General features: G+C 52.1%; 1 protein-coding gene across 2 annotated transcripts in view; it reads right to left on the reverse strand.

Moving 5' to 3' along the window:
* Window positions 1-597: 597 nt before the first annotated feature.
* The window catches only part of ST8SIA5 (ST8 alpha-N-acetyl-neuraminide alpha-2,8-sialyltransferase 5), a 78,030-nt gene continuing 55,758 nt past the window's right edge, over window positions 598-22,869 (reverse strand). The window contains 6 exon segments of one of the 2 annotated variants that reach the window (NM_001192874.2): window positions 11,286-12,043; window positions 12,046-12,512; window positions 13,687-13,779; window positions 14,505-14,617; window positions 18,546-18,690; window positions 22,046-22,132. In NM_001192874.2, coding sequence (NP_001179803.1) covers window positions 12,046-12,512; window positions 13,687-13,779; window positions 14,505-14,617; window positions 18,546-18,690; window positions 22,046-22,132 — 905 coding nt within the window. In that variant the 3' untranslated portion in view covers window positions 11,286-12,043. 2 annotated transcript variants of the gene reach the window in all.

The following is a 22,869-nucleotide window of genomic DNA, read 5'->3' on the forward strand; positions in this document are numbered from 1 at the left end:
CCCAGCCAGTTTGTACATAAATTTCTTTTTATTTATTTAACATAATCCTATTCCAAACACACTCATGGATAGCAGCATTGAAAGAACAATTTTTTTTTTTTTTTAATGAAAGGGTAATTCCTTTGCTGTGACTCCAGACCTTGACAGAGCAAGTTGCTTAAGGAAAAACAAGTCTTTTTAGCTAATGGGTCTGTTTCTAGGTGTTAGCACAACTCAGATCCCATAATCCCCCACCCACTCACCCCTCTCCCCTTAACCCCCACCCCAGCTCGTGGGGACCCTCCTTCCTTAGAGGAAGTCTGCAGTCTTCTCTCTTTTTGTTCTTCTGCTCCCTGTATACTGTCAATTCAGCACTCCACCCAACTTGGTCTGGGTCTGGTCTCTGAGCCCTTCCTAAGAGCCCCCGCTTAGATTGCCACTCTTGCCAGACAGAGAGGCCAATGCTTCCCAAAGATGAGCCCCAGGCAGCCATGGTGTCCTCCCTAGAGCTGGCAGCTGCTCAATGCAGCACATTGAGCTGTGCTGCATCAGCCTGGTCCAGCCCAGTCCCCAAACACGCACACACACAAGGCCACAGCCAGAGAAATCTGCACTAGATGAACCACTTGACTGTTTTTATTGGGTGGAATTGAGGGCTTTTCAAACACAGTGACAGATACAAATTACCCTGATTACGTCTCAGGCGTTAAGTCACAGTCACCACTTCAGGATCACTCAAGGACAGCCACGAACAAGCTGGAATGAGGCTGCAAGAGTTTCTATGAACCCCTGCTCCTCAGCAAAATTTGCATGAAAATAATGACTGCAACCTCATCTTCCCAGCACTCTGGAGGGGCACAAAGCGTTTCTCTCCAGGACAAACGGAGGGAGCAAATCAACCAGAGCAAGAGAGGGATTTTTTTTTCTTTTAAAAAGCAATGCTCCAGTTCCATGTCCAGACTGAGTTTCCGAGCAGCCCAGCAAACGACGTCTCGGTCTCCCTTTCCCTCTCCAGTGGGAAAGGCTCTGTGGAGCGCGGTGCAGCGTGATGTGGCTCTTGGGAGAGGAAAGCACTGGGGGATGGGTTTGAGGAGCACGTGGAGGTCACATCCACATGGCCACTTTGTCTTCACGCACAGGAGGCCACGCAGGGGCGAGTCGCTGCCGCCAGCCCCGCGGGAGCACTCCACTGGCTGCCTTCAGGTGAGCTCCTGGAAACCGACATCGAGCCTGGGAGCTCGTGGCTGTAGGGACGAGGTTTCCACAGCTCCCTCGTGGACCCCCGTCATCTGTCCTGCCTTCACTTGGGGAGCCAGGTGGCAGAGGTTCGACTCCAAACTGTAGCACTGGACGACTTCTTGTACGCGCATTGAGTTAACGTGTGAGTTTAAAAATACATACACATTTACATATATTTCACACAATACAGCTCTGAAGAAGAGTTATGGCTTTCTGAAGAGAGGTTAGTTGGGTCCAGAAAGAGAATTGGCAGGCCTCGAAGACCCCGTTGCGCCCCTAAAACATGTGTGCAGAGCGTGGAAGCCTCAGGGAGGACCACCTGCCCCCCAAAAATACTTGGGAAGAGAGACTTGCTCAGAAGCTGGCCCCAGTAGAGGCCGAGGGTCCTGTGGAAGAGGTCCAGGAAGGCTGGAAGGAGCTGTCACTTGGGGCACCCCCCAGCCCCCCACAAACAAGCACAGCAACGGAGGGCATCACTGGATCGACTGCCAACCACCTCCTCACACCTGCTGTGCTCAGGCTTGTGGCCTTGGCTGACCCTCTGCCAGTTAAAACTGCCACCCTCTCACCCCACCAGGTACAGCTCCCAATGCTGGGGGCCCCGAGAGGAACGAATACCAAAGAGGACCCTCCCCACAGACTCTGGGCAGGGTATGCGGCCAGGGGTAAGCCCCAGGCCTGAACCTGACTCCAGTCAACCAGATAACCCAGAGGGAAGAAAACAGAAGGGTCTCAGGGTGGGAACAAGACAGGGCCACCTCCCCCTGCCCATTGGGGAGCTTGGGCACCCTACTAGGGTTCCACCAGCATTCTGTGCGACCCGGGACACACCTCTGTCATATTCCCCAGGCTTGGTCCAGTCTGCAGGCCGCTCACTGCCTTTCCCTCCTCCTAGGAACACAGCGAGGGCTGGTGAGAAAATGGGGGATGAAGGTGTGTAGAAAGCAGAAGTGTTCACTTTCACAGGAAGACGACCGAATAGGCCTATTCTTAAATTCACAAATAAATCCAGGCTGAGTCACTGCAGAGCCGGCCCTGGCCCAGCTGAGATCCAGATCCCCTCCCACGTGCAGTAGAGACACCACAGGTGGAAGCAGAGGACACCCGGCCACCACCGGCCACTAACCTGCATGTCCCCTATAAGGCAGGATGGCGGAAGGGGTGCCCTTCACCCTCCACCTTGCGGGGGGAGGCAGCAAATGTCAGAGGGAAACTAAGTCTCAAAGAGTGAGTTTACCCAGCTCACGAATCTTGTGTGATCAGATAATGAACTTGAACTTCACCAATCTGAACTTCAAGATAACTGAGGGCTAATCCTTTAAGCACCAAGATTTCGATGAATGTGTTTCAAGTGCTTGGGGATGGAAATAATTCCAAGTGGATAAAGCGCTTCTCTGCCTCCTTAAACACAGTCTACTGCACAGTCTTTGAGCATTTTCGTATCTCTGCGTGGCTGTGGACAGCACAGGATGGGCTGCTGTGAGGGGTTATTTGTTGCTCTTGGGGTTGTTACTACATATTGGCCCCTGCACTAAACAGCATCCGATCACTTGGTATTCTCTGAGATGTATAGCTTTGGTCTTTTTAATGCCGTTATGTTAGTCTATTAGCTGCCGCTTCTTGCTAAACCTAGCACCTGTTGTCATTCTCTTAATTTGCTTTATTATTAGAAACCAGAATCAAGTTCACTGGAAATGAATTTAAAATTAAATTCCATGAATGCCATGAGGGATTTGCTGTTAGCAAGATGTTTGGTCTTTGAAACAGAGCTTTATAGCATCTACTACAGGGGCTCAAAATTAATTCTCCTTCACCAGAGTCCCCAACTGCCTGAGGCTGAGTAAACTTGCTGGGTAAGGGGCCCTGGGAAGTGAGGTGTGCTTTGACCTTGTTTAAAAAAAAAAAAAAGGCAATTATTTCCTCCTTTAACAAATCTTTAAGATGTTCAAGGTTTCCCACACATTTTGCAGCTGAATATGAGATTGTGAGCTGCCACAGTGATAAAGGGCTTGCCAGGGCCACACGACTGTGGGTATCCTCAGGAGGAACGGGCAGGGGACTGGCCTCTGGTTGGAGGCAGAAGAGACTGAGGCAGGATCTCGGCACTAGCTCGCTGGTTTCAACTTGAGCCTTTTCTAACAGAAGGCGGGAAAGGAAGGAGGAGCCTAAGGCCGGTGTAAACCCTGGGTCACATCAGCCCACATCTGTGGGATGCTGCCTCATCACCACCTTGTTTGTTTTCCACGGGTGTGGTGGGCAGTGCGCCAGCCCCGGCTTTGTGTTCAAGAGAGCACTGTGATGCCCTGATCTTATCCCAGCACTCATCACAGGGAGACCCTCACCCAGACACAGGCTGGTCACCAACTCCAGAGACTCCAGCCCCTTAGCGCTAATCCCCAAATGCACCCCTACTCCAGGAACAGATGAATCTTAATTCAAGCACACTCCAAGCCTCCTAACCCTGCGAGAGGAAATCTAGTTAACTTTGCTTTAAAAAGATTTCATAATGTCTATTTAAAGGTTGAGACTGTTCAGAAAAAGAGCTGCTTGATACCTTTAAGAAGTCTCAAGCCTGAATCAAGGCTCCCAACCACTAACCAGGAAACAAATGCCAGCAAAGTAGGGCTGAGACAGTTACAAGATCAGGCAGAGCTGCTGCTGCTGCTAAGTCATGTCCGACTCTGTGCGACCCCATAGATGGCAGCCCAACAGGCTCCCCCATCCCTGGGATTCTCCAGGCATGAACACTGGAGTGGGCTGCCATTTCCTTCTCCAATGCATGACAGTGAAAAGTGAAAGTGAAGTCACTCAGTCATGTCCAACTCTTAGCGACCCCATGGACTGCAGCCTGCCAGGCTCCTCCATCCATGGGATTTTCCAGGCAAGAGTGCTGGAGTGGGGTGCCATTGCCTTCTCCAGTTCCTCATGTTCAGGTCCCACTAAAGCCCAACCACAGCGCAGCAGTGCTCCTCAAAGTGTGGGTCCCAGGACCAGCCTCAGCATCACTTAGGAAGTAGCAAGGAAGGTCCCTGCCATGGTCACCAAATCAGACTCTGGGGAGGGGCCCAGGAACCAGTGAGCTCTCCGAGTGATTCTGACACAGGTTCAAGTTTGGAAGATGGTGGGCTAGAACAGTGGTTCTCAGTCTCGGCTGCATAGTAGGGTCATCTGGAGAGTCAGAAAAGCCCTCCCACTCAGGTCACGCCTCAGACCAACTGGATCAGAACTTCTGGGGGCAAAGTCCAGGCACAAGTAGCTCTTAAAAGTTCTCCAGATGACCCTGATGTGCCGCCGAAACAGAGACCCTTGGCCTCTGTGCAGTAGATTCACTTAAGAGATTTTTAAAAATAAGAATATGGGGCCCTGTCCCCAAGCCAAGTGAATCAGATTCTCTGGAAAGATGAGGATCTGGCATGGGTGGCTTTATAAAGATCCCTGGGTGACTTCAATGTGCACACAAGGTTGAGGGCCATGATTCTAGAGAAAATAACACTTTTACCCTAAAGTTGAACAAGTCATTTAGTTGAAGGAAATGAGTTACTTGGTTGCCAAGGAAACCATCCCCCTACTGAAAAGAGAGACAGTCAGTGATTTCTGGCTTTTGTCCTAAGAGCTAAGTCATGGTAATGTATGTATGTCTCTCTCCCTCTCTTTCTCTTGTTAAAAAAAGAAAAGCAGGTTCTCAGAAGAGACCATGCAGGAGAAATATCTATAGACTTGTAGAAGCTGAGCAGAGTTATTGCCTCTCAGGGCAGTGGCTGGCCAGGACAGCTGAGTCAAGCTAGCAAAGCAAGACAGGGTCTGCTCTGACCCTCAGCAAAAGGTGCTGAGGTTGTCAGAAGCCAGGGAACAACTAAGGGCCCAGGACAACTGTTCCAGGCCAAAATTAAAATCAGAATCCTATCATAGGGACACTGAGAACAGTTCAAGTCATTTGAGAACAGATCATACCTAAGAGATTCTATATGAAATAAGCCAGTCACCAAAAAGTCAGACACGCTATGATTCCATTTATGTGAGGGACCTAGAGTAGTCAAGGGACAGAGACAGAAAGGATGATGGCTGCCAGGAGCTGGGGGAGGGGGAAATGAGGAGTTGTTCTTTAATGGGTATAGAGTTTTAGTTTTGCAATAACTACAACAAAAAAAACAGCCTGGAGATTGGTTATACAACTTAACACTACTGAACTATACACTTAAAAATGGCTAAGATGGTAAATCTTATGTATATTTTACCCACAATTGAAAAATAGAAAACCCACTGATAATATCTAGGCCAAAACAGATTTCATAAATGTAAGAGATTCCTAAGCAGTCAATTTCTGTTGTGAATTAAATAGTGGATTATATTTTATATTCATATTTCTAAAACACACCAAAGTTCAGTTGTGTGTCAGATTCTTGTTTTTGCTCTTTTATTGCTTAAGACTCCAGTCTGAATTTCAAGCCAGACACCATCACTCACCTGGCAGTAGCCACTGACCCACAAGCGGTGCAGAGCCCAGTTCTCCAGCAGATATGGGCTCCAAGACCACCTGGAGAGCCTGGCTGGTCTTGGAGTCACAATGCTGATTGCCCCGCATCACCCCTCTCCCCCAGGTTCTGAGTCTGGAGGCAGGGGGTTTAACACTTAGGGGATTCTGACACGAGTGATCTACAGTCTACACCTTGAAGGACATATCACTTTATCATAGCGCCTTGTAGGATGTAATCAACCTCCTTAGACTGGCCTGGCTTGACCAGCCCTCTAAAGAACAAGAGAACAGGGCACACCCCAGGCATTGGCATACCCCAAGCCTAGCCTCATCCGGTCATAAGCCACAGTCAGCCTCCTCTTTAGAAGGGTGCCCAGGTTGCCGGGAGAGAGGCCAGGGTGTGTGCTGAACTCAGAGCTGCACCAGCCCCCTCCCACAGAGAGACCCCCAAGCTCCTGACCTTCCACTGGGCATCTGGAGCAGACATTTTTGCAAAGCTCAGCTCATTTGTTTCCCAGCCAATAAACACAGCACTTTCCACTCGTTCTTGAGACATTATTGATTAGTCCTTTGTATACTGATACTCGGTCTGTACCTCAATATAGCAATTTAAGATTCTGACAAATCTCTATGGTTTTTAAGGAGGGAAGGGAAAAAGAAAATCTTTCCACCTTTTGCTTAAACTAGAGAGACTTGGTGAATAGGCAAGAAGCAGATGAGGAAGAAGATTATAATAGTGTGTTAGTTGCTCAGTCGTGTCCGACTCTTTGAGACCCCATGAACTGTAGCCCACCAAGCTCCTCTGTCCACAGAATTCTCAAGGCAAAAATACTTGAGTGGGTTGCCATTCCCTTCTCCAGGGGATCTTCCCGACCCAGGGATTTAATTCAAGATTATAATGGAAGGAGGCAAAGAGAAGGCAGCAGAGATCAGGTGATGGAGCCAGCAAGCAACCACAACTGGGACCTACACCCCAAGCTCCCCAGAGGCAGGTGGGGGAGTCTGTACAGCAAAATGCTTCCCACATGCAAGGTACCAGGCAAAAATAATATAATAATCAATGGAGGACTCTCTTAAGCTGACAATTACACGTTACTCAGTTTATTAGTGGGGTCTCCTGAACCACTGGAACACACTGGCTAATCAGAGACCCTACTGCTATAGTTAACAGGTGGCTCTGTGCCAGTACTGGGGACACCAAGAAGAACCAGACACACTGCCCTCTCCTGGGGAAAGGACAGCCCTCGGCCAAGGACACAGGCACCCCCACGGTGTTGCGCTGTGAGGATGTCCTAACAGGAGTCAGTGATGGTTCCTGCAGAAGCACAGAGAGTGCTCAGCGCAGCCTAGGTTCACAGAGGGGAAGAGGTGGGGACCCTCACCTGACATTACCTGCACAAATGGTGGGGTAAAAGGGCCATTTCAGGCATTTCCAACAGCTTGTTCGAAGCTACAGCCATCTGGAGGAGTCCTGGTGGGATGATGGGGGCAGGAGGGTCTCTGGGAAGGTGAGTGAGCCAGCTTGGGACAACCCCTGCATGTCTGGGTAAAGGAATCTGGACTATATGGTATAAGAAGGCAATGGGCTCCACCAAAGGTGTTTCCAGAAGGTAATTCCCCAGAAGCAGAATGATCAGTCAGAGGGCCTGAGTTAGGGCAGTGGCAGAAGGAATGTATGGAGGGAATGAATTCAAGGGAAGTTTCTGAGTTGGAATTGATACAATCTGGTGAACAAACAGAAAGTGAAGGAGGAAGGAGAACCAAAAGGGACCCAGGTTTGGGACCGAGGGGCCAGTGATGAGGTAGAGCCATTCAGCGGGGGAAGAAAGGAGGAAGAAGGAACCTGTTCTCTGGGTGTCTAGTTTGTGTCAGCTCTGTGCTAGGCATCGTGAAACCCTATTCCGCGGCTGGTGTCCTGGCCTAAACCTCAGATGATGAATCAGAGCTTCCAGAGGGCATTGGCAGCGCCCCCAAAGTCACCAGTAAGTGGGGGGGATGTGACTTTGAATCCAGATTGTCCTTTTAACTGTGCCAGTTGAGGGCACATTGAGCAGGTTTTAACTATACGAGCTGAGATGTTGAGCAGCTACAGGCATTCAGACAGCCACAGTGAGTGTGTTTCTGTGGCTCCAAAGGAGAACTGGCCTCCAGGTAAGGGGCGTAAGATGCAAGGACAGGAGAGGTTAGAGGCTGTGAACAGATGCAATTTCTGAAGGAACACTCCTAATAAGAGAAGAGAACCCTGAGGAAGCTTCACAAAAGATGGGTCAACAAAGGAGCCTGAGAAGGAGCATTCAGTGAGGCGGGAGGAAAGTCAGGGTAAAGTGGTTTCTTAAAAAAAAAAAAAAAAAGGAAGAGAGGACTCAAAAGACCAGTGAGGCCACTCACCACTGTCACATAGATGTCGAGGAATGAAGCCTGACATGGGTCTACCGCTTTAGCAATTACAATCATTGTGCCAACCTTCAGGATTCAGGACCGACGCCTGCATGGCCTGGTGCTCCTCTCGCGATACTTGTCCCTGAGCCCAGATTTGCCAGTACTCAGCTCAGCCCCTACACGTGCCTGGGGGACTCAGTTCAGCATCTGGACATGCCCACCAGACCATAAGCTCCGGGAGGGCTGGGGCTAATACTCTGCTCATCTCTAGCTCAAAGGCCCCTAGCCAAATTCCCCGCACAAAATGAGTGCTCGGTAACGATTTGCTGAATACCTGACTGAAGCCAGCTCTGTGTTGTCCCTCAACTGTCGGGTAGCTCTGCCCTTGCCTCCTCCCTACACTCAGCAGAACTGAGGGCGATGGATTGTCTGCAGCACCAGGCGATTAGTGGGCAGAGCTGCCACAGCAGCATTACAAAAATGGTCTCAGAGGCTGCATCTGACCTTGAGCCACCTTCCTTTTTGCTTGGCTAAGCACAGAGTCATTTGCTTGTTTTCACTGCCTTTCAAGCCTGGTGAAAGTGAAAGTGTTAGTCACTCAGTTGTGTCCGACTCTTTGCAACCCCACGGACTATAGCCCGCCAGGCTCCTCTGTCCATGGGATTCTCCAGGCAAGAATACTGGAGTAGGTTGCCATGCCCTTCTCCAGGGTATCTTCCCAACCCAGGGATCAAACTTGGGTTTCCTGCATTGGAGGCAGATTCTTTACTGTCCGAGCCACCAGGGAAGCCTGGAGCAGTGGGCTTAGCACAAAGGAAGACACGATGGTTGTTTTGTTTGGGGAATCGAGCTTCCTTACGTAAGGGTATTATATATAACTAGCTGTGCGCACTGCACGGTGGGATGGGGGCAGAGCTTCAAGGAACATGGGGGTGGGGTGGCTTCCTGAGCCAGTGCCCAGGTCTTCTGAGCCTTTGAAAATGTGCTTTTCCTACAAACACTGGCTGCAGGAGAAAAGTGTAGCGTGGAAGTCAGGAGACTGAGTCCCAGCTGAGTCACTAGCTGGCCATGTGGCCTTGGGCAAGTCCTCCAACATTTAATGTGTACCCCTTCTGCAAAATGTGGCCGCAGCTCCCCTCCCTTCACTGCACTGTGGGCACATCTGTGCTGTTGCCAGGGCTGGGGCGGGGTTGGGGTGAAGAAGCACCTACAAGCACACTCCCTTCTGAACCCATGCCAGCGTCTGAGCACTGTCCCTATAGCAGGGCCCAGCACCACCCTGCAGTGGCCTCTCAGTCCTTCCGGAACAAGGATTCCCTCTTGTGCCAGCCCTGGGGACACTGGCTAGGAAGTGGCGAAGACAGAGGTTTGGAACGCAGGCTTTGGGTTTCTACAAGACCTGGGTGCAGTTTCCTCTACTGGGTGTCTGGCCACGGCAAGACACCAAATGACTGTCTCCCCATTGGAGCCTGCTTACCCAAAGGGGTCCTGTGGTGATCACAGGAGATAATGCAAAGAAAGCGCCCAGTACAGGGCTTGATACAGAATGAGCGTGCAGGAAATCTTAGCTATTATAGCAATAAATATTATCTATGGCTTAGATCCATACATCACGAATACTTCCAAACACTTAATAAAATTAAAGATTACAGAGACCCTAGGGATATTTTCTAAGCCTCTGGTTGTAGAGATGAGGAGATGGAGACCTAAGAAAGGAGAAGGGACTGCCCTAAGGCCCTCAGACTTCAATAGGACCAAAAGCAAGGAGTCCAGCTCCTACATGGGATGGGTTGTGATGCTCCATCCCCACTCCTACGAGGGCCCTGGTTGAGGCAGATACTCCTGGCTATGTGAACCCTGGTGTCTGACTCACCAAGGTTCTGTCCACAGCATGCACTCAGTAGAGCCCCTGGCACGATTTGAGCCAGGTCACCTCCCTGTTCTTCAGGGAGGTCACCTCACCTTCCTTAAGTGGGACAGAATGTTCTTTAAGAGTCTTCCAGGTCTAACATCCTGTAGTTTCAAGAATGGGGCCCAACTAACCGCAAACAAATGGCTGGAAACTTCAGTTAACTGGAATCTGTCTCAGATGTTCCTTCCTTGGAGAAACAGGCAGAGCCCAAGAAAGGAAATCATCCACTGTCCTCGGCGGTGTTCCCTGGTTCACCACGTCCTTGGGCCTGCTTTGGCTCACTGGCTACTTCCTTGCACTGCAGACAAGCAGAGAGGCTCAGAATAGCCCAAGGTTTCCCCAGTGAAGACCAGAGGCCAGAATCAAGGCCAGCACCTAGAACAGTGCTGTGCGTGGAGCACTTGTTCCGTAATGGCTCCACCAACACGAAACCCAAGCAAGGAGAAGGGGTTCTGGCCTCGATGGGGAGCCTGGGAACCCGGGACAGAGCCTGTGTGCTGTGGTCTCTCACCAGCTGGGCCTGTTGCTCTGCCTGTAAAATGAAGTGATCAGATGAAAGGTCCTGCTCCCTGTGTGCTGAGCTCTCACCACCCCTCCTCCTTCTCATTACACCCAGCATGCGGAGTCGGAATTTGTCTCTGGTCTGCCCTCCACTCCTGGAAGACAGAGATCCTGTCTTTGTCATCATGTCTTCCCAAGCCTCACCCCAAACCAAAGCAGAACAGGCTTCTGGAAATGTTTAGGTGAAGGAGGGGAGAGAGCAGGAAGGGAGGAAAGGAGAGGCAGGCTGAAGATCCTCCAGCACTGGCCTTCTATGGTTCCACAAAGCTAAATTCTAAGGCAATTCACCAACAGTGTGTATTAGGCACAGCCGCATTCATGGTGGGAATACCACAGGGAGGAAGAAAGCAATGTGAAATGACACGAGAAGCCCTTTCAGCCTAGGCACAGCTGACTTCCCAAAGCACAGGCCCTGTGGATCCACGCACGTGAAGGCCAGCAGGCTGCGTGCTGCGGGAAACCCCGCCTTCACGGTAGGACCTCAGTGATGCTGGTGTCGGAGGCCAAGACTCACTTCCGTCGCTAAGCTCGCCAGTCACATGTCAGCGCTTTCCAGTCCAGAGCCTTACGGTTCCAATTCAGGAACACGATACAGCAGGAACTGCAGTATTCAGGAACACACAGAGGGATGGATCTTATAAATAACTCCCGGTTAAAACAGAGCTGAAAATAGGGAGACAGAAGAGGAAGCAAGTCGCTAAGCACTTATTGAGTCGATAACGTTGGCTTGAAAACCTTAGTGCAAATGGCTGGTCTGGTTTATTTCCTTCTCATCAAAAAGTCAAACACAGGATTGAACCTGGAGGCACCAAGACGTGTGTGTCTGAGGATGTGTTTGAAGGGGGTGGCTCTCCTTGTTTGACAGTGTCTGAGCGAAGATCCTAACCCACAGCCCTTGCATCAGATCTCACAGCGCCACTTAGTCGGTTGGTGGAAACTCGGTTAATAATCCCTGGACCTCTCTGAGCCACTGTCCTCACAGGAAGGTCTGGCCACTCGGTTGGCCTTTTAGCTCTGAGCTTCTAGACCACATTTCATGGCTGAGGCCTGGGAATAAGAGTCAGGAACCCAAAAGTCTGAGTTGCATCTAAAGTGTGCTCACACGTTCTGTCTGTCTCCCTCTTTTCTGTTCCCAGTAGGGACTTCCTTTAGCTGCAAAGAGGCCATACGGTTTATGCTCTTTTGGATGCTAACGCTGAGTGGAAATGTGCTTGATTCCCTTGGGACCCCCAGGGCCCCCATCTTGAGGTGTGGCCGGGGTGGGGGGCAGGTGGGGCGGTGCGCATGGAGCTGTCTCTCCCCCGCCCGCATCCCTGCCTCCCAGAGCCCACAGGACCCAAGTCTGAAGCTGAGCATCCAAGAGAGCGCCAGCCTCAGTGCCAGGCCTTCGCCCCGCCCTGCGGGCCGGCGAGGAAGAGCGTGGCTCCGTGTGCCGGGGGTGCTCCGTGTGCCGGGGGTACCCGTGTGCCAGGGGGGCCGGCAGAAGGGCCACGCCGCCCTCAGCAGCAGCTGCAGGTGCCCGTGTGCACACGCAGGATGCCGCGGCTATGCAGGTGCAGGAAGTTGAAGATCTCCGAGGGCATGGCGTGGAAGCCGGGGCGGGGCTTGACGTTGTCGTAGTAGTGGTGGGTGATGTACAGGCCCGAGGGGTTCATGGGGAAGGCCCAGAAGCCGAACAGGTGCACCTCCTCGCACAGCTCGAGCGCCGCAGTGGCCAGGATGAGGCCGGTGCTGATGCGCTTGGCGCGCACCCCGAGGCTGAGCCAGTAGCGCGACACGTTGACCAGGTACTGCGGGTGGAAGTAGTACACGGCCTGCGGTGACTCGAAGTCGTCCAGCACGTACTTGACGCGGATGGACACGTCGGTGTTGCGCGTGTTGTAGAAGGCGGGCAGCAGCACCGACGCGTTCTCGTACAGCTGCAGCACGCGGTAGAAGGGCCGCCGCCACTTCTCCAGCTTGTGGAACCTGGCGGGGTGCGCGCACAGGGTGAGACGGGGCCCCGGGCCCTCGCTGGCCCACCCCTGCTCCCTGGGCTCTTCGCAAAGGACTGGGGGGGTCTCTCAAGGCCACCCCCCACCTCCTCGCCTCCTTTGATCTCAGGCACTCAGCAGATGAATGTCCGCTTTTCTCCGGCACAGTTGTAGTTTTCTAAGAGGGTGCAGGAGAGGGCAGTCTGGACCCAAAGGGACAAGTACCTGGTGTGTGACTGCGGCAGGGTTGGGGTGGGGGTGGGGTGCGGTTGCTGGGGGGAGGGTAATCCTTAACCCACACGGATGAGAGTTCCCGGGTGGGCTCAAAGGGGAAGTGGAGGAGGGAGGCCTTCCCTAGAGCCCCCCTCGGGACAACCCCCTGGCCTGCCTTCACCAAGGTCCCTGGGGATGGACACCAAGCCAGCCGCTGGCCCCCGGAGCCCTTCCTTCACCACAGCCCCTCCCTAACCTTCTCTCTACAGTAAACAGCCCTCCTCCCAGCTGGTTCCGTCACCAACCCTGAGTGGCCTCCTCTCTGAATGCTGACTCTGTAAAGGTTGTGGGCATCTGTCCCCATTTAACACCTCCCCCTCCTCTTCCCCTTCTCCTGACCTGGAGGTGTGACTGTGCCGCCTTTGGAGTTTTAACACCTTAACCCCTCCCCCAGGCTTCCCAGACAGACCCCAGCACGGAACCGCCGGGGGAGGTGGTGCCTTGAGGTCTTTGCCGTAGGTTTCTCCCCAGTGTCACGTGGACGCTCCCTGTAGGGAGACGCCTGCCCTCTTCACCCACTGGAAGGCCCTCTGGTTCATCTCTAGGGGAAGATCGTCTAGATCAGCGCTGTCTGAGAGAAACATCAGGCAAGCCACAAATGTAATTTTAAATGTTCTAGGAAGCACATTTAGATAAGTAGAAAGGATTAGGTGAAATTAATTTTTACAATAGATTTTATTTAACCTGATATACCCCCATACTATCATTTTAATATGTTATCAATATAAAAGTGTAATGAGGTGTGATTCACCCTCTTTTTCATAGTAAATATTTTAGAGCGAGGGTGTGTTTTGCACTTAGAGATGGTACATCTCAATCTGGATGGTGCCCGGTGGCCATGCGTGATGAATAGCTACTGTATCAGACAGGACTGGTCTAGAAAGAGGGCTACTGACCTCTCTGTGATGATGCTGGGGTTCACGGTGACCACGTCTGTCTTCACCCCTACATCCATGGTGTACTTCTCTGAGATGGGGGGTAGGTTGCACCTGCAGAAGAGATAAAGTGGTCCGACTGCATGTCATTCTAGAGGGAGCTGGGGAGCTGGGGCGTGGGGAAGAAAGGGACGGTGATCACTTGGGCAGAGGAACAGAGAGGAAACCAGCCTGGGCATAGAAGGGCAAGTTCAACCCCTTCCCTCACCAACCCTGAGTGGCCTAATTGTTGTAGATCCCCAACCCACGAGATGATTGCAGCCTCAACCCAAGTTTGTTCGCTTTAACTCTTATTTTCAACCTATCTTCTTTACTTAAAGAGGTAAGCTAGAATCCCCAAAGAGATAAGAGGGGGTTTTACATGAGGAAGAAGAAATACATGGACAGGTGTCTAACTTAGGTAAGGCCACAGTGAAGCTCATACTGGTGTCAGCCACAAGGCCACCCTTCCAGAAGAGGGGAACCCAACCAGGGAGGTAGCTGCCCAGACGACCTCACTAACAGCTCTGCATGCCCCTGTGAGTCCTCAGTGTCTTCATATCTGGTATGTCAGTTGCTCCCATTTTACAGATGTGGAGACTGAGGACCTGACAGGTTCGACCCCTTGCACGTGACGGAGCTGAAGGGGAAAGGGACAACCCAGAGCATGAGGATTCTCAGGGGTGGGAAGTGGGGATTAAAAGGGCAGCATTACAGGGTGGGGCACCAGAAAGGGTGGGCATGGAGGAGGAGGGGTGTGGGGGTAGAAGAGGCAGGTGCAGACCCAAGGTGATTCCTACCGGAAGACAAAGTCGGCACTGTTGATCTCCCTCCCGCAGCGGCTGTTCTTTAGGATGCCCCCGTTGCCCACCACCGCACACTTCTTAAACTGGGACCGGTAGTAGGGCATGTCCTGGGGAGACAGGGGCAGAGCTGTCAGAGGTGGCGCCATCCCTGCCTTCACCTGTGCCCTCCCCTCTGTACCCACATCCACCTCCACACCCACGGTCCCACGAGACAGCTTTGTAGGGAACATGGGAGAGAAGTGGCTGTTCCACTTTGCAGATGAAAAGAGATTAAAAGCCGCCTCAGTTCCACACGCAATTACGAATGAGCTGGAACCAGAAGCTAGGTCTCCACAACCTTCTTCAATAAGCCCTGGAAGTCCCCAGTTTCGAATAAGAAGAGCATTCAGTTGTGTCTGCCCTGTTTGCCTTTGCTTTCCCCAGTGTCTGGAAACTCAGCTTCCTTGACTTCTAGTCCATATATTCTATGCTTCCCTGGTGGCTCAGATGGTAAAGAATCTGCCTGCAGTGCAGAAGACCCAGGTTTGATCCCTGGATCGGGAAGATCCCCTGGCAAAGGGCATGGCAGCCCACTCCAGTACTCTTGCCAGTGACTAACACAGACTATCTGGGGGTGACAGCAGTGGAGGGGAGGGGCAGGCCACCAGGGGCCAGGGCCCTAAATCTGGCCCTGAAGTCCTTCAGCTCCATGGGGAGGCACAGAACTAGGACAAAGAGGTCATATAGACCAGCACGGATGCCAGGACTTGGCAGCAGCAGGGACAAGAGACTGGAGTTGAGCAAGCAAAGCCACTTCAGGGGAGCAGTGAGAGCCAGCGACCCTGGGATCTCTGCAGAGAAAGCGTGTTGAGCACAGGGGAACCCAGAGCCTACCCTGGTGATGATGCACCCGCGGGGGGCACTGAGAAGGAGCATCCCACAGCACTCTGACCTGATCACACCTCAGCTGGCAGGGCTGCCTGTGTTTGGGCACTAGATGCCCACAGAGGCTCCCTGGGCCTGCCTTCCAGGGGACCACAGGCAAATAGGCAGGAAAAAGCAAATACTAGCCTGATTAAAAGACCTAGTTCTGCCATGTCCCCAGTCTAGGCCTCGAGGCAACCCGAGGCAGGTGGGACCAGGCAGGCTCAGGGAAGGAGTGTAGACCTGGAGTCAAGGGGTGACCAACCATCCCAGGTGGCCCAGGACTGGGGCACTTTGTTTGGGATGCAGGACTTAGACTCAGTCAAACTGGGGATGGCTGGGGCAAACTAAGGTTGGGCACCCCAGTTAAGGGACCCAACTCAAACCTGGTTTTGCACCACAGTGAGTTGAGGGAGCCATGGGCAAGTTTTTTTGAACTCTCAGTGACTTGGTTTTGTAATTTTCGTAAAATTTGTTACGAATTAAATTTTGTAATTAACAAAATCCAGATAGTAATGTATATTTCCTGCGATTCAGTGAGATGACATAAAACAGAATTGCTCAGCTCGGCAGTACTGATATTTTGGACCAGAGTGAGTGACTTTCACGTTCACTTTCATTCCTTGCTGTGGGGGCTGACTGCGCACCACAGGAAGCCTAGCAGTATCTCTGGCCTCCTACACCCAGTCAGGATGACCAAATGAATCTGACTGAACCCAGGTCTCCCCCATGGCAGGCGGATTCTTTACCAGCTGAGCAACCAGGGAAGCCCAAGAATACTGGAGTGGGTAGCCTATCCCTTCTCCAGTGGATCTTCCCAACCCAGGAATCAAACCAGGATCTCTAGGGAAGCCAAAAGCATCTCCAGACATTGGCAATGTCCCCACCTCCCTGCCCCACTGGTGTGGATGAAAAGCTCACCCAGTACCTGGCCCAAGGGTGAGGGCATCAGGTGCTTATTATGGGATGGCCCTGACACTGGAGACTGCTGGGTGGCTTTCCTCCTGGCTCACCCCAGCTGGCCAGCCCCACGTGAGAGCAGCCCCGGTCAGCACCTGGGGCCTCCACTGAGACCAGCTGCCATACAGGCATCATGGAAGATCCCACGATTTTCAGTGGGATTGAAAATACAATGGGATCACCAGCAATTAGGCTAACTCTAAAGGAGACACTGTACCCGTCTGTGGGAGACTGTCCTTCTTGGCACATTTTCCCTGGAGGGACAGGCTCCCAGGACTAGGACAGAGGAAACAAGGACATCTCACGGCCAGTGCGGGAAACTGCAGTGTTTGACTTTGCCCAGAGAGAGAATAAAACAAAGCCATCTTTGGAGAAATGACCAAAAGCGTTCTGTGTTTTATGTCAGTGTTCCCCACACTTCTGAAAATCAGAAACCACCTGCATACTTTCTGGAAGTATACATCCTTGGCTCCATCCCAGAACCACGGAATCAGAATCTTCAGGGTCACGGTAGGAGTCTGAGAAGCTGCATATTTTTTGAACTCAAAGAAATACTCACCTTAGGGGAAGTTCAGATAATACGTCTACATCACATGCTCTAGTCCAGGGGGTGGTAAATTACAGCCTGCAGGCCACACCTGACTCACCACCTATGTCTGCACAGCCAGTGGGCTAGGAATGGATTTTATATTTTTTAAGGATGGGGAAAAAAATCAAAGGAATATTTTGTGATGTCTAAAACGTATAAAATTCAAATTTCAGTGTCTGACAGGAATCAGGTGTCATTGGGACCCAGCCACAGTCCTGTGCTTACTCCTGTCTGTGGCTGCTTCATGCTAGAATGATAAAGGTGAGTGGCTGTGATAGAGACCATATGGCCCGCACATTTGGCCACCACTGCTCGCCTTCCAGCCCTTCCCCATGGCCCTCCTCGCATCCATATGTCGTAACCGAGCTGTGTGTCAGCCACTGGCTTTACCTGCATGTTCACCTGCTGTCACCAGCCTCACGTTCCCGGCCTTGCAAGACCCGCCTCGTAAAGACGGCTCGAGTCCCATCATCCTCCAGCACTGCAGTGGGAGGGGGTGTTTGACACCTCTCCAGCCCCGGCTCCTCCTGCAGCACTGCCCTATCCACCCCCAGGCCCAGTCATACCAGCGCACTCTGGTGTGCACAGCAAGAATGCAGGGAACCCCGGGCTTTCTTTCATTAGCTGTCCCAGAAGCAAGGCAGCCCAGTCCTTCACATTTCATCCAGCAAGACCTGAACACACCCCCTAACCCCCAGCCACGCCAGCAGGTCTACAAACTGGACCCACTACGCCCTGCCCTGGGCCAGAGTGCTCCAGGAAGTGCCTGCAAACATGCATGGAACCATCCCCTTCAGGAGGTAACCATCCAAAGAGCTGAACATACAGCACAGAGTACCTTCTCCCAGAGTCTGGTGCAATGATCAGGCCAGAAGTGAATGCCTGTGCCTGGGTTCTGTGGTCTGAGCCATTGGCTCATATGGGTCCCTCATTCTGTGGTCCCCCTGGCCAGGGTGGGGGAAATGCACCAGGCCTGAATGAACAGCCTCCCTCCAGGCTTCTTGTGTGTAAAGGAAAAAATAATAATAAATGTCTCTCCTGTTTAAGTGTCTGATATTTTAGGTTTTCTGTTCTAAGAAGCCAAAACTATATCAAGTCCAAACTCCACTGTTACAGACAGGGAGAGTGAAGCCTGGCAAGACAAAAGGACTGCCCAAGGTCAGCCACTACGAGGTCAACCTTGCAGTGCCTTGCTTTGTATGGTTGTGATTTCTTGTGCACACAACCTTTGCATGTATGTTTTTGCTCTTGTGCCTCCCTCGGGTGGGGAGCAGATGCTTACTCTTCCACCCAGATAGCTTCAGGATGTTCTTTGCAAGCAAGGCAATAATCAACACTTTACAACCACTTTCTTGCCAAAAGTCATTCAAATAACAGCCAGTGTTATTTGGCATTCAGTGTACTCAGGACATCCAGGAACCCCAGAGGACAGTCTACTGAGCCTAAGAGAATGGCCAGCCAAGCCCAGGACCACTGAGTACAGGAGAACAGCAGAGTGATTGCCATGCCACATGGGCACAGCCACAGAAGGCCCCACGGAGTCAGCTCCATGCCCACCCAGACTACCCTGCCCGAAGCAGCACCTTGGGAAACATGCGGAAGATCTCCTGGTTGATGTGGTAGATGCCGCTAGTATCCACCTCATACTTGAGCTTCGTCCCCAGGGGCGTGTTCTTCTGGGTGGTGAAGAGGAAGGAGGGGGCATTGCAGCACCTGGACAGAGTGGACCTGCCGGGCAGGAGACGGACAGGAAGAGAACAGTGACACGGGCCAGAGAACAGAGGGGTCTCAGAACTGAGGCCCTTTGGGGAGGCCGGGGAGCACCATCCTTTCCTACCCACCCCTTCTCACCCCTGTTCATGTGTCCCCTTTCTTCAGAACCCCTCCCAATGCCCCAGCCTTTCAGGGTCCAGCCAGGTCTCCCTCCGTAAGCTCCCGGCTGCCCTGTACCCATTGGCCTCCAAAGTCCCAGAGCACAGACTGGGTACCACTTCCTTTATCCTCTGTCAACTCCCTCTTCACTTGAATGAAAGTCCCTGGGTGGCCAGGACCCTGCCTGTCAGGATTCTGCATAAGGTCAGATATATGGGTGTCAACAAGCAGGTCCTGCCAACCCTGGGCGAAGCATTCCCACGTCAGCTTTCACAAGAGCCACCAAGGCTTCTACTACTTCCCAGAAACACTTCCTTACGCAGCTCTAAGGGAAAACCCAGGGATGGGAGCTCTTCCTTGGTTCTTGTCCCCCATAATTAACTCTAGGCGAGGCTAACCCTACCTGATGGTCAAAAAGCAACACACACACGATCAACAGAAATGAGCCGTTTCAGTGACTTAGAAACTGTCTCAGGGATAGGGAGGGGTCAGAAATTGGATGGTGGGTTGATACTGGGTGACTTCTTGCAGAAAGTGGAACCTGGCTTTCAAAAGGTTTTGGGAGTTCATGATTTAAAAAAAAAAAAATCCCTCTGGTTTTCACTGACAAAGACACTCAAACATGAGCTACAGAAGGGGTTAAAGCTCAGACAACGCAAGCAGGCTTAAAAAATAGCCTCCGAGGGAGCGTGGGGCTAATGAGGCAGGCTTGGGAGCCAGCCAGGCTGGAGAAGCCTGGTTTTCTCTTCTCTGCAGCTGGTGTTCCGCCTGGCACTGCATTCTCCCAAATATGCCTGCAAGGCTTGGTGATGGGGTCAGATCCTAGACACGGCCTGCTCCTCTATTCTCGGGACCCGAGTCCCACCCTGGCTACAGAGGGGCTGGATTTGACAAAGGATGCCAACTGTCCCTGTCTCACTCTGGGGGCTATGAGAGCACGCAGATCTACTTTCTCCAAAAACAGCAGCAGTGGGCCATGATACACTTTCTCCCCACAACACTGGCTCTGGGCACAGTTATACCCAGCCTCCTGGTGGCCCTGGGCGGAATGGAACACCGTCTCCATGGAGCCCGGATGTTGACTACTAACCAAAGGTGAGGACAAGCTTTCTGTAAAGTCCATGCTGAAGGTCTGGGATGGAAACCTGAGTGCCAACCTGGCATCGAGAGGCCTGGCTTCTAGTTTCTGCTCTGCCTTCACCAGCTGTGGGGCTCGGGGTAGGTCTGCTCCCCTCTCTGGGCCTCAGTTTCCTCATCTGTAGGATGCAGGGCTGACTCTTCTGACCCCCTGTAATCCTGTGACTCCAAGCTTCCAAAGCCCAAGAAGGGTATACACAATATTTTTTGTGACTGTCGTTCTTGCAGAGACTTCACAGGGGAGCTCAATTGGCTGCTGGCCATAGGGAGTAATCTTTCCTGGGGAGGGTTGTGACTGAGGCTTTCCAGAGAGAAGGCCAGAGGCCTGGTGAGGCAGGAGCCAGCAGTCAGCATTTCAAAGCAGCATCTGGCTGGTCCATCTTGTCAGCCCACTGGTAAGAATCCCAATGAGGGAGACTGACTCATATTAACCAAGCTCACGAGTGACTGATATATAAACCAGGATGCAAGTGTGTCCATTTGCAAGCAGTAGGGGAGGGGAGGGCCTCTGTTACAGGATTCCTTTCCTAGAACTGGAATGCTCACACCTGTGTTCCAGCACATTCCCCCACCCCGCCCCACTGCACCAGGTTCTTACACCTCAGTTTAGAATCTCACCATCAGTGAGGTTGTAATGAGAGCAAAGGGGGAAGACCACCTGGCCTCGAAGCTTTTCCCATTTAGAGCATGGCAAGACCTGATGTCACTTCTCTCTCCCACACCTGGAACCACACCCCCATCGCCAGAAGGGGCTCAGCTCTCAGAGCCTCCCCCCAAATGGTGCTGGCTAGTCCCTGCCAAAGGCTCCCACGGTATCCCAGTTTTCCTCTTGCCACGTCATCTCCCGTGGCTTCGTTATTTCCTTAGATGTGTGACTCCCACTGATGATGTTTCCGTGCCGCTCTCAGCCTGGACAACATCCTCTGGCATCTCAGGACCTCACTGACCCTGTCCATTGCTCACCAGTGTGCCCTCGGTGTGCCTGGGCCTCCCCATCACACACCACCTGCAATAAGGCTTCATCCTAAAGGTGCAACTGGGGTTGCATTGACATCACAGATCTTGGACCTGCTCCCTGCACTCCACATCTATGATTTGTGGGTCTCTGCAACGACTGTTGAGCCTCAGCTGGGCTTCTGCAGTCTCAGGGAGGCCTCTGGTTAGGGGCTGCTGGTACCTGCAGCACATTTCTAAAACATGCCACTTAATGCTGCCTTTAGACTTGGCCCAGAACTGCAACAAACTGAAAGAAATGACATACAGAAAATACAAAACACTCAGTGTTGTTTGCTTTTCACAGCTTCCCATGTAGGATTCCTTCATGCAGATGACTCCTCAGCACATTCAAACTACAACCCGAGTTGCTGAAATCCAGTTTATACACATATTCCCAGGATCCTATCAATTCCATTCAATAAAGTCTTCTTGCACTAAAAGCATACCAGAAACCCCCAGAATTTTAGAGTGGAGCAGACCCTACAGCTCGCCACTAATCACAGAGATTGGACATCTATTAGCTTCTTAGCTCTCAAAGACAGGAGAACACTAAGATACAGCTCTTTTCTCCTGGGAGCTTACAATCTGTCAATTTCAGTTAGAGAGCAGCTCAAGAATAAGGTATAGCCGTGCTCCAATGGCTGGTCTAGGCTGTATGAGCCCAAGTGCTCTGAGAGGGAGAGTGCTGCTGAGTTTGAGCAGCTGCCCCATGGGCAGGATGGGGAGTGGAGTGAAGCCGTGGAAGATGCGTAAGGAGCCTTAATGCACAGGCCAGCTGGAGACCTCGCGCATCTCACCTCGTGGTCAGGGTCTGTACTGGAGACGACAGCACCAACCACGTGCCGGTGCTGCCAGGACTAAGGGCAGGAACACGGGGGACAGTGCCCTGCAAGATGCCAGCCTCAGCCTGTGTTCTGAGTCAGAACCTCCCCACTCCCAGGTTCCAAAGCCCAATCAGGGCTAGTGCCGGGGAAAATGCCCCTGGGGGCTGGCCTAGCAGGACGAGGGAGATCTGAAGAGGTGGCCAGGAGAACCACACGCGTGGAAGGGCTGGGGAGGACAGACGAGTCATAGATACTTGAACTGGTTGGCTTCAGAGATGTTCATCGCCCATTTGCACATCTGGAGGCTCTTCCACCTGTCGAACAGCTCCGACTGCTTCACCCTTGGGAGTAGAGGACAGAGAGTGCATGAAAGGGCCAGGCTGGACACAGTGTCACCATCCCCGAACACGCTCCCTTCCTGACCTTGTGCCAAGTCCTGGGCTAGTCCTTCATATTCACTGTATTTTCTAATTTGCAAAACCCTTGATTCTCTGGCATCTGGAGCCTGGTGAACTCCTGGAGATAGCAAACCACCCTCCAGCAAGCCTGCCTTCCATGCACACACCAACCAATCCAGAGTCCACACCCTCAACCACCTCCTTTATGAATGGAGCCGCTAGCCCCCTGCCCTCATCAGCCCAGAGCTAGGGATCAAACAACCAGGGGCAGTCCCTACGCACTGAGCTCATTGAAATCATGCAAACTAGCCAATCCTAAACCTTTTCATCCCACCTTGTCCATTCCTTCCCAAGAAAACCACAATAAAGGGTCTCACCCATGCTTTCCCCTTGCCCCTCCTGCCTCCTGACCAGTCCTGTGCTTCCCCATGCATCTCTGAGTGGCATGCCATGCCTCCTGTCTCTAGGGATCTGTGAGCACAAGAACATGCTCCTTCACGATAGTCCTGTGTGTCCATGTGTCTTACTACATGTAATCAAAATGAATCTGGGTACATTTCAAAACATCCTTCCTCAAATGCCTGCTACACAGGCCTGCACGATTCTCCAAGGAACATCTGTCTATAGAGGGTGTGAGACCACTTTCTTAAGGTCTGTAGATCACCCCACACTGCGCTCAG

Source organism: Bos taurus, chromosome 24, assembly GCF_002263795.3.
Source record: "Bos taurus isolate L1 Dominette 01449 registration number 42190680 breed Hereford chromosome 24, ARS-UCD2.0, whole genome shotgun sequence".
In the NCBI taxonomy this organism is placed as follows: Eukaryota; Metazoa; Chordata; class Mammalia; order Artiodactyla; family Bovidae; genus Bos; species Bos taurus.